Source organism: Arvicanthis niloticus, chromosome X, assembly GCF_011762505.2.
Source record: "Arvicanthis niloticus isolate mArvNil1 chromosome X, mArvNil1.pat.X, whole genome shotgun sequence".
Classification (NCBI taxonomy): Eukaryota; Metazoa; Chordata; class Mammalia; order Rodentia; family Muridae; genus Arvicanthis; species Arvicanthis niloticus.
In genome coordinates this window covers 29,856,744-29,869,080 of record NC_047679.1, presented here as the reverse complement: position 1 = coordinate 29,869,080, position 12,337 = coordinate 29,856,744, and the positions used below count along the sequence as shown (strand labels likewise).

At 33.6% G+C, this 12,337-nt stretch overlaps 1 protein-coding gene across 6 annotated transcripts in view; it reads left to right on the top strand.

Annotated features, from left to right (window-relative positions):
* The window catches only part of Rps6ka3 (ribosomal protein S6 kinase A3), a 110,740-nt gene that overhangs the window by 17,105 nt on the left and 81,298 nt on the right, over positions 1-12,337 (top strand). For 2 of the 6 annotated variants that reach the window (XM_034484976.2, XM_034484973.3), the window contains exon 2: positions 12,222-12,278. In XM_034484976.2, coding sequence (XP_034340867.1) covers positions 12,222-12,278 — 57 coding nt within the window. Of the gene's footprint in view, positions 1-5,099; positions 5,194-6,150; positions 6,188-11,186; positions 11,206-11,520; positions 11,542-12,221; positions 12,279-12,337 lie in introns of those variants that run through there. The other 4 variants (XM_076918374.1, XM_034484975.2, XM_076918375.1 and 1 more) reach the window with 4 other exon arrangements.

Sequence of the window (12,337 nt, the reverse complement as noted above, 5' to 3'; positions counted from 1 at the left end):
AGGGGGGTAGCACTTTTTGGATAAAACTACAAAATAAACTGATTCTATGAAAATATTTAGAACAAACAAAACTAATGATTATAAAATAAATGTGAAAATACAGGTCCAGGTGATTTCACTACAATCACACCAAAATAAAGGTTTGACCTTTGAAGCAAGATTGCTGGTATTTCAGCCTGGCAGTGGTGGTGCACGCCTTTAATCCCAGCACTTGGGAGGCAGAGGCAGGCGGATTTCTGAGTTCGAGGCCAGCCTGGTCTACAGAGTGAGTTCCAGGACAGCCAGGGCTATACAGAGAAACCCTGTCTCGGAAAAAAAAAAAAAAGGATTGCTGGTATTTCTCATTTGGATATGAAGGCTTCTTGAGCCTCTGTAAACTGACTAAACAAATCATCATGCTTGCTCTAGAGATCTCTGAATTAGTCAACTCAAACAAAACATACAATAATTTCGGATTTTTAACTCTGAAAATGGGAGGAGACTAAGGACAGGGAATTCTTCTAAATGCTCCTTGTATGACAATATTTCCCCTAACAGGAAAAAGAGAAGCTGAAATTGACTGAATACCCCATATGGTTGAGTTTACGACCGACAGCTACTGGTGAATTGAATTATTTGAGCCTGGATTGGGAAGCCCATTAATCAATTAGTTATCTAAAGACACCTGAAATAAAGGGCAAGCCAGGTGTTGAAACATCTTAACCCATACTCCTTTACTACACTGATTTCCCAGAGTTGTGCAATCATAGGAGCCATCCAAGGTGCTTGATTTAAAAAAAAAAAAAAAACTAAGCCATGGAGATTCTGAAAATCTGATTTTGATTATGTTTGGAGGAATTTCAAATAATTTTATTTTATGTTGTGTTTGTGTTAGTAGAAATTGAATCCAGGGCTTCACGAGTGCTACGCAAACACTCTGCCTACTTTATGTTAACAGAAAAGTAATTGTGGTCATTGGAAACGGTAGTTTCTTAAATTAAATATGCCTTGGGAGACAGCAATAGAATTAGTAATCTTTATAGGAGTTATTAAAAAGTTAGCACTATGCCAATTTCTTTACTAGTAAAATACTGTAAGATTGGATTATGCAAATTATAAAATCAAATTAGAGTCCTTCATCTATAAAGAAAATTGTATTTTTGTTATTTTTTCTTTTAGGTGACAACATCTATTCCATCCATTGTTCAGAATTATCTTTACACTAGGGACCAAATGCATCACTGATGGATACAGATAAACTCTTCTGGATACAGATGAAAGAGTCACAGTTAGAAATATAAAACAACAACAACAAAAAGAAATGTAAGATAGCTGTAAGCACAGAATTGCTAACTCCCTCAAGTGAGAACAAAAACTTACAAAGGCTTAAATAATCTTAATCCAAAACTTAATTTTTAAATTCAAAGGATTATAACATTTTCAAGCTGAGGGAACTCTCAGCCTTAGGGGCTTCCCCACAGTCTACTGCATGCAGACTCTCAAATCTAAACTGGCCAAAGTTCCATAGAACTCTGAGGATTGTAGATAAGTACTCCACCAAGTGATTTTTCCAAGATCACACTAGTTTCTAGAAATAAATTTGACAGCAAATCATGTTTACTTTTGATTCCTTGCTTTGTCTGGTTTTACGATATCTTTTTTATGACCTTATTGAGAATAGATTATAGAAACACTTCTTAGGAGATAATATGATTTGAAATATATTCAGCCAATTAAATGTTAGAAAAATGAACCATACCCTATTAGAAGAATGTGCTTACAAAGTGATTATTTTCAGAACATGTTGTGTTAATAAACTCTGGTTTTCTCAAATTTATTATAAAATTTTATATCATGCAAAGAGATAAATAAGCATACCCGGGTATCAATTCTAACAAATATATAACAATAGCATTTCTGCCTAAGTTTGTTTAGTGGCCCCTTTACATTTTGACTTTGATTCAGTTACTTTATTTACCAAATATAGCTATGATCTTAAAATACTCTCACTCTCAACCTTTCTTCCTCTCTACTATACATAATATACCTGGTGGTTTGGAAATAAATTAGAGAATATGTAACATTGGCTAGCACTATAATTTAAAAGCTAGGGAATATATGATAGTTGCTGCTATTTATTTCCTTAACCCAATGGTTATTTAGAAGAACATTAGTTTCTGGGTGATTTCTATAGGGTTTTTCCTAGTGTAATTTATCATAACCAGGGAAAAATATGTGATTCCTGCTTTTGGTAATTTTAGGGTTAGGGCCCTTGAGATGGGCCAAGCCTAACAAACTGAGTATGATCTCTGGGTCTAATGTGGTAGAAGGAAAATTTGAATTCCCATGGTTTGTCCTTTGACCTCCATACATATGCTGTGGCATGTGCACACACACACACACACACATACACACATACAAAATAAGTATATCTTTACAAACATAATTTTAGAGGCTAGATATGGCCAGAGGACCCAAGTTCAGTTCCCAGAACCTATTGTTAGCATGCTCACAATCGACTTACACTCCAGTTCATATACACATACCTATATACACATAATTACAAATAAAAATATTGAAAATTTGTATATTTGCTTTATGGCTTAGAACACAGTTTTAATAACTTTTTCATACATATTTAAAAGAGTCCTTAATCTTTTTACATTATTTTATGCTAAAATGTAGTATTTACCTATCCTAGTATAACTTACAACACAATATTGTCCTTATTTTATTTTTATGTTAGTTGATACTCATATGTTAAAGTTTTCATAACTCCCCTGTTCCCATTTATTTCATGTCATAGTCCTAGTACATCTGCTTTTGTGTTGTGGTTTGTTTAGTCTGTGACTGAATGTTCAGTACATTTACAGATATACTATTTGATTATTTTTGTGTTTAAAAATAACACATGCTAATTATTTAAGACCTAAAAAATAAAGAAAGATACACAGAAGGAATTATACATCTGCACTCTTGCATTTAATAATGGGGTATTATTAACATATTTTGTGTGGTTAAAGAACAGAAGGGTTAAGTTTAGATTTGAGTCTAAATGTGGGCCCTACTTTTATCCTTTGACATGATATTGGATATTCCCATCTGTTATTGAGCATGTACTATGTGCCAGGCATTTTGCTGAGACTATACTTAAAAATATTGGCAAGTTCATCTTGGCTTATTTTTTTCTATTTGTAAATTGTTGATAATGTCTCTAGGAGTTTTTCGAAGCATCAGAAATAATAACACTTAGTAGTATTTGCCTAGTGGGCAAGAGCTCAGTAAATAATAACCCTTACTAGTATACATTCAGTACTGGGATCTTTAGTCCAAATGACCTTTGTGATCCTCTTCAAAGTTCTTCATCTTAGATTTTATGTTTAGTATTAATGTTACAAACACCTGCTTCCATTTTTATTTTTTAAAAAGTGTGTATTAATTGTACAAAGATGAGTTTGGAGATGATATAGTTCAGTATTAGAACACTTGCCTAACATGTATGATGGCCTGGATTCAGTTCCTGGAACTGCAAAAAGTTAGTTGCATGCATTCTTTTTCTATATGGTTTTCTATACTTACCTCTTTTCTTTGACAGTAAATAATGTTTTTTCCTTCTTACAAAATGTAAGGCTACTAAAAGTTTTGGTGAAAAGCATTTCATACAGAGTACAGTGTAAGTAGCATGGTCAAGCACAATTTTTAAGAATACAGCCTCAAAACTGACCAACTCAAGACATGCTATTTTATTATTTGATTCCCCACCCACAAACTACTTTACATACTTCCTAATCACATCTCTAGTGGATTATTTGGAAGCTAATCTAGATAAGTCAGCTCCAATATAAATATTTGCGTCATATTTCTTAAAAAATTAAATACTTACTGTCATACCATTATCACACTTGAAAATAATTCTGGGTCTGGGACTGATGGTTCAAACCTGTAAGCCCAGCCACATAGGAGGCTGAGTCCAAAGAGGCTTGCAAGTATAAAGCTTGCCTAAGCTGTAGAATGGGTGCAAGTCCAGGCTTGGACTTAGTGAGACCCTGTCTGCACATAAAAAGTAAGAAGCCTACAGATACAGCCTAGTGGTGGAATATTTGTCTAGCCTGTGTGAGGTCCTGGATTTTGTTTGCCTCTAGCAGTTCAAATAAAAAGACTCCAATAGTATCAAATACTTAGTCATGTTGTTTTAATTGGACACAAAGTATTTTACATCACCTTTAAAACGGTTGTTGTCATTTTGTGTTATTTCCTTGAGATTTTTTCTTCTTCCATATGAAATGTTTTTGAGAAAATTGTGAAAGGTAGAAAAAATAGCTGAAAAGACCCATGTTTTAGTCCTGTTTCTGCCATTCACTAACTTATTTGCCGAACTTTTTTTCTTCAACTGTGAAATACTATTATACTTATCTTATATACTTAGGTTTCAATTATGATGCCAGCATAAAGGACTATCATGTGTTATCTGCCACATAGTACCTTCTTTAGTGATTTGGACTGTAACAAATACCTATTTTATTATTGTGTGGTTTTGAAAATTCAAAAACTTAATAGATGCAAACTAAACATAATGGTTGTTAAATACACTTTTGGGAAGGATGGAGAATTAATTTTTCCTCCTGCTATTTTTTGAGTCCATGTTAACTTATTCCAAGGTTGCAGATCTTAACTCTATAAAATATTTTTTCTTTTACATTGTTCATATATTTTCAGCAATAATATATTTATTTTATCCACATTCTCCTTTAGTGGGATTATATTAGTCGATTATTCCTGGATATTAACTTGGTGTCTATAGATGTTACTTCTCATATTCTTGAGCTCTTTATTTTCCTGGTGATCTTCTAGAGTGTGCCTTTGAACAGTTTATATTTAAAAGATGCTTCCAAGATGGTGACATTTTATAAGATGTTGCAGATGTAAGAATAATTTCATACAACCTTTGAGCTTGAAGAACTAGGGTGAGGTATGAAAGCCTTAGACCTTAACTGTTTCCTTTAACTCTCTAGAGGTCATTACTTCTTCATCTTCTGGCATTTTATTTTGAGGAGAAATCTGAGGTCAATTTGATTTTAGTACCTTTGAAATAACCTATTTTTCTGCTTGTATGCTTATAGGATTATATCTTTATCCTTGAAATTTAAAAACATTTGCCAGGACATGTCTTGGTGTTGATGATCTCTGTTGAACCTTCTCAGTCTGCAGTCTCAGGTATTTTTTTCAGAACTGGAAAGTTTTCTTATACTTTTGATTAATTAATCTGCTCTGTTTTTTCTTAGGAACATTTGTTATTCATAGATTATTTCTGTCTGTCTTCCATAGTTTTTAAATCTTTTCTTTTTTTCTTTCTTTTTTTTCATTTACTCAAGTTTGTCCTTTGTGGCATGGATTTTGTTTTCTGCAGTGTGTGTTCTGATACTTGCTATTCACAATACAGACTTAATTTTGGCTGCTGTGTTTTCATTTCTTTATTCCCAACATAACTTGTATCATAAACAGAATTTCCCTTAGGGGTACACTTCAAAAAACATGAGGTGGATCTAGGCCTAAACTTATTTTTCTGAGGCCACAACAACAGGACCAAGGAAAAAAGAACAACTAAATAAAAAACTTAAGAAAGGGCCCTCATAAACTTAAAAGTGTAAATCCAGCCAAAGGCCATACCTACCTATTCTAGAAAATAGAACAGTCCTGAGTAGTAGCAAGTTTTTGGTAGCAAGATAGCTAATAAAGCAGGCAGAACAGCACTGTAACTAGAAGATAAACCGATTTTTCTAATTACATTTATTGTTTTTTTCTTTAAAAATACATAATAAATGTGTATAATTTTGAAAAGACAGTACCAAGAAGAAAATTCTATGGCCCAGGTAACTGCTGATGAGGTTCTATATTTTGCTAGTTACATGCTCCCATGTTTGGAGGGAGGGTACAGAATTGGGATCATACTTACAGTTTTATATCCTTTAAATGTAATATATTGCAGGCATATTTTGCATCACTTTTATTAGGCCCTGATTTTAACCATTGCTTAGTGTTCCTACATATGAGTAGATGTATTGTGATTTATTTAACCAGTCCCCTGTTGGTCATTTAGATTGTTTTCTATTTTAAAGTATAATGAATATCACTGTACATAAGTCTTTATGCACATCTCTGATATTTCCTTAGGATAAATGAGGAGCTGATTCTTAATCCTGTCACATTGGTAAGGATTATATACATTCCTTATTAAGAATATAAAATGCTTGTTTCTTATTGTTTCAATGTGATTGCATAGAAGCTTCTTTGGATTCTGAACAATACAATGGTATCTTGACCAAAGTTGGAAAGAGGTTTCTACTACCTCATGCACAGCACCTTTATGCCAAAACTTCTACATACACTCTCAACAGGAAAACTACTGCTGAGATCAGGGAGTTTGGAAGGCAGTTGTGGAAATATGAGGTGGGGTTGGTTTTGGGTTGTTTTTTAAGTGTTGTCCTTGCTCCTTCCTGCAACTTGGCTCTCCATATTAATATATTATGGCTTCAGGCCCCTTTCTTCTTCCTTTCCTATTTCTTCAGACTGTTATTCTCTATGAGTAATTCTTTTTTCCCAGTGTTCATATGCGCATTTCATTTCTAGGTAAGAGAGTGTAAGTAGTTGGTATGGCCTACAAAGGCCATAATTTCATTTGTCACAGATCATTTCTTAGTCTTAATACACTTCTTCCAGATGATCTCCTGTTAGAAAGTCAGGAATTTTTTTTAATTTACCTTATATTTTTCCAGAGATATGAGATAACACCCTGGGAATATATGATATAACATTCCATTGCAGCAAAATAATCTCTGTAACTGGGTTGCTAAGAGTGAAACATTTTTCATTAATAAAATAGTTTTATTTTTAACATGTCACCATCTTCTTTAAAATAGTTGAGAATACTGGAGAGGTATTGAAACCCTCAGTTTAGAATTACTGACTGGCTTGCTTGACAGCGAACCTCAAAGGTGATCTTTAGTGATCCCTGATATAACATAGAAAGTTGTTTTGAAAACAACTTGTGCTGAAACTGAAGCAAGTATCTGATTTGTTTGATCAGCCCCGTATTATGGGTTATTCCAATTTATGACTTTTTACACATTTCAAAGTAAAAAGGTAAAGCCCAATTAGCATTTCCTAACCTTTTCTAGTATTTCATACTGTATTTACATATGTACAGTCTGCCAAGCTCAATAGTTTAATATATATATATATATATATATATATATATATATATATATATATATATTGGCTAGCAGGCATTTTGGTAGGATGAGAGAGGATAAATACATTTGCCTCACTTTAAAACTATTTTTCCATACTTACTCTTCAGCCACATTGTACAGAAAAATAGCACACATATGAATGATTTCTTCTATCCTGCTTGGCAGGAAATTGACTGCTGTGAGTAGGGAGAGAGGCATCTCTCCTATTCTTTACAGCATAACATCTTTAGAAGTTATCTGTAGAAATGGAAACATTTCCCAATCATTTGAAGCAAAAAAAGAAAATGTAACATTTACTATCCTGTGATGGAGCCTTCTAATTACAATATCCTGTGAGATGGGCATTATATATATCTTACAAGTAGACACAGTGCAGCTTAAAGTTTTAATTAACGTACCCAAAGCTCAGTTAACTGTACCAGTGTGTGCAGTGGCTAGGGTTTAAAAGTTGTATTGACTACCTTCAGTGCACACCTTTGTATTTGTCTTAAAATTACAGAACTATATTTTCTCGTTTAGTAGATTTCTACCCTGCTACCTTTAGGAACTATAGAAAGTACAGCATTGAGTCACACTGGTCATCTGTTTATTGTAGTCTCAAGTGATAACCAAGGACCAGTTTTCAAAGGGGAAATAAACTTCTTAACTGCAAAAGTAACATTCATTTCTAATAATGTTTGAATTCTTGTTTTGTTGAACAATACCAAAGGTTCATTGAAACAAACATTTTCTTTTTTAGTAGAAAGCAGGTTTGTAAAGTTAGTATATAGGGTAATAATGTCTTTCATATTTTCCTTCTCTCATAATGAAGTTCAAGATTAAATCTTTCCTAAATTCAGAAAGAAGTGGATTATTCCCCAACACAAAACAATAGGATACCATTGAGATCATGTTCACTTCAATCATTTCTTAAAATGTTTATTTTCAGTGTTAATTAGATAAATAGCTCAGAGAAGATAATACATCATCAAAATTGTGAGTGACATGAAGTTGAAAATAGTGACGTGGTTTACAGGGTTTTTTTATTCCAGCTTATGAAACTGTAGCAATGGATTACAGGTGGAAAAGGATTAATCAAAATATAAGGCTTTTTCTTTGGGCGTAAGTAATAACAGGTTCAAGATGAAAAGGTATGCTGTTGGCACATAATAAGTTGTACTGTAAATAAAAACTGGGGGTGGGCACTACATGGTTCTTCAAGTAAAAGTAGCTGCTGGGAAGCTTAATCACCTTAGGTTAATCTCTGGGACTCACATGGTTGAAGAGAACCCAACTCTTTCGGGTTGCCTCTGACCTTCATACACACACTATGGCATATATAATCCCCCCACTACCACCAAAACCAATTGAAATAAATGATGAGACTAGAGAACTAGATCAATAGTTTGAGGAGTTTTTCTTGCAGACCCACATTCAGTTCCCAACACCTATGTTAGGGGGTTCACAACTGTCTATAAATCCAGGGAATGCAACACATAGAGCCTCCATTGGCACCTGCATACACCTTCACATACCCACCCACAGACATGCAGATAACTAAAAATAAAATAAATCTTAAAAAAGACAAGGACTGAGTAAACAGAAACTTATCATGTGTCAACAATATGTTGAGGCATACCTAAAATATGGCAAATGTGAACAGCATCAATGAAAGTTTATTATCTAGGACAAGGGAGGTGATATGCCCTTATTTCTACATTTTTAAAAACCAGAGTTACAATATTGCATATGTCTTAATATACTACTCTTTAAGATGAATCAAGGATATGCTCAGAAAATGGGATCTCAAGTCTCCTCTGTCTTAAATATTTGAAGAAACTTGAGTTATCTGGAAAAAGATAAGACTTGGGCACTTTATGAACATGGATATAGATTTATTTCCTATGACTTTGCAGGTATTCTAAAGGCAAATCAATCTTCATTTATTAGTCATCTCAATTCAAATTCAGGACTGAAGAAAAATTACTGTACAATGATGAATTATGTCTAGCAGTATTTTTCCAAGACAGTCTAATAGTGGGCTACCTGATGAGCCTATATTCTTCCTTGTCCTGTAAGAATTTGGACATGGGTAAAAACAGGGTATAAAGAATTTAAGTAAATTAAATGTAGTTGAAGCAAAAGACTTTTGAGGTCTCTTAATGATTATCAAAAGAACTTTGTGTTGTATCATTTTATCCTTATAAAGCTTTTTTTGTCTTGATAGTACTTTACATTCTATGGTTAGTTAACAGAGTGCTTTCTTAAGAATGATCTAAATTGTGAGTGAAATAATACCCTTTTGATTAGACAGGACAAATAATCCCCATTTGAACAGAGAAAATGATAGGCACAGTATAAGTCCAATTTCTCCAAATCATAAGACTTATAAATGCCAGGTCTCTACAAATTACAAGTTCAGTGCCGTCCCTGTTGTACCAGTTTGTTTTAGAAGTAATTTCAAAGTTGTGATGGATTTTGCATGCATCAAAGCTTACAAGGAGCTGGGTTGTCTGAAATTCTATCTCATGGAAAATGTAAGTGTGCCTCCAATTAGACCAAGAGTCCTAAAATCCAAGTAATAGAGAAGGGTCAAAACAGTGACTAGATGATGGCATTCACTAAGAGCAGATGCAGGAAATTTAGCAGGTTGACCTGCCATAGACGATATGATTACATCTAGACATAATAAAAATAACAAATGCTGGATGTTTATGGAATGCCAAATACTCAGCTTAGGTTTTCATGTACTTTATCTTTCATATTCACAAACCTTGAATAATACTCTCTAAATTGTCACTTTCCATGTACAGAAAATAAACCTTATATGGTTTAAATAACTTGTCCAAGGCTTCACCATTAGTGGTATGAGAATAGGAATTTGAATCTATATTCTTGACTCTAACTCAGAGTTCTTAAGAACTAGTTTAAGACTTTCTCGGAGTCCCTGGATTGTAATAAAAACAATCAGTAGTCGGTTAAATAAAAGTTATACCTTTTAGAAGAAAGGTGTGTCTTGGAGATAGTTTAGATGCTCTTACCACAGAATTGTGGATATTGTAGCTTCTGAAAGTAACTCAGGAAATTAAGATTTTATTTACATGCAACCCCCTCCATTTTCCTGCATTCTGGCACCAACTTTACTCTTTGTGTTATTATATAGACAACCTGTAACCAAGGAATGCCCTTTGTTTTAGTTAGTAGACCTTTTAGGATGAAAAACATGTTTACATTTATCTCCAGGTCAGCACCTAGATCATAGATAGACAGGAATTCACATTCAGAGAATCTGCCTTATGTGCTATTGGGGACTGCCTTTTATTGCTTTCCAGTTTATAATGCTCTAAAAATTGCTACCTTAGATCCCGGCTTATTTGTTGAATCAACAATGAGTTAGAGGGCCTTTGTTCACTGAGGGAATAAAAGAAGACCCTTTATATTCCTGGATTCTATCATTTTAAGTTTATTTTTTTTCTTTGAGACATGGGCTTGCTATATAGCTCAGGCTGGCCTCAAATTTACAGACCTCCTCCCTCAAGATCCCAGGTTCTGGAACTGTAGGCATGGGTCATCACTCCCTACTGGTTTTATTTTTTTAATTACACAGATAATACATACTTATTTTAAATACTATAGATACATTACAAAGTTCAAATTAGCAAAAGTTGAAGACATCTGAAATTCTGCCATTCAGAGATAGCCACTGTTAACATTTTAATGTATATTTTTTCAGAGTGTTTTCCCATGCAAATATATACATGTTTTGATGTATATATTTGTTTAAAATGGGTTTGTTATAATCCATATTGTTTTGTAAACTGCTTTTTCACTTATTATATGTGACTGTCTTTCCATGTCAATAAATTTACATCTTTATCATCATGTTAATGACCACATAGTATTCCATTATATGGATGCATCAAACTATATTTAACTAGTTCTCTATTGTTAGGAATTTAGGTTTCCAATTTGGAGTTCTTTTTGGAAAAAAATTATGGTGAGCATCTTGTATATACATCTTTGTATACTTGTCTATTTTAACAGAAGTAGAATTGATGGGAAACTTTAACATTTTATGTGTGATGTTTGTTTTTAATACAGACTCAAATTGTCTTCCTGAGAGATTATGCTGATTTATACTTTCTCCAGCAGTAAACCCAGATTGCTTTTCCCTATGCCCACTGAGTGTTATTTTCAGTCTTTTTGTAAGCTATTACTGATTTGGAAGGCAAAGGTGTCTTGGGTTAAATGCATTTCTATGAGTGGCACTAAGGCTGAATTCTTTTTTCCCTTATTGCTCATTTCTGTTGAGGTTCATCGTTTTTTCTTACAGGTTTGTAAAACAAAGATCTTTATGTATCAAGGATACCAACTCTTTGTCATGTTGCTTTAGTTTTTTGTAATCAGTTTGTCTTTCGTTATCCTTTGTGTCTGACAGAATAACTTATAGATGCAAATGTCACTTTTTTCTTTTGATTCTACTCTTAGCTCGTAGCTAGTACTCACCCAGATTCTAATGCTTACCTTTTTTGACATTTGAATGTTTAGTCCATCTGGAACTTATTTTAATGTAGAGATTGAGCTTAGCTTTCTCTACAATAATTAATCAGTTCCCTGATTAATTATTAATGGAATTGGAGTTTCGAATGTGTTTTGCTGTACCAAGTATTATAAATGATGTTTGGTGAGGCTTAACTAAGACCATTTGTAATGCACTTACCTATGAAGCATAAGAGCTCACCTGGAAAGGCAATCACTATTTATTAGTTCCACGGAAAAATGCTCAGGTATTTCAGATAATTAAATCACCTGTGAACTCTTGAAACAAAACTTGTTGCAAAGTTGTACCTGTATTCTTAGCCGGTGGTTCTACTTCACTGAAGCCCTGGAGGGGTGGATATATTCTAAATGATGGGGGATAGTTTTGTTGGGTTATTTTCTTTTGCTCTGTCTTCGTATAATTCTGATGTAAAATCTCTTTTGGTAACTTTCTACTTGCTGTGCTTTTCACAGAATGGACAGCAAATTATGGATGAACCTATGGGAGAGGAGGAGATTAATCCACAAACTGTAAGTAAACTATTGTGTCACAAAGGACAGAGACAAATCAGATACTATAAAATCATTCT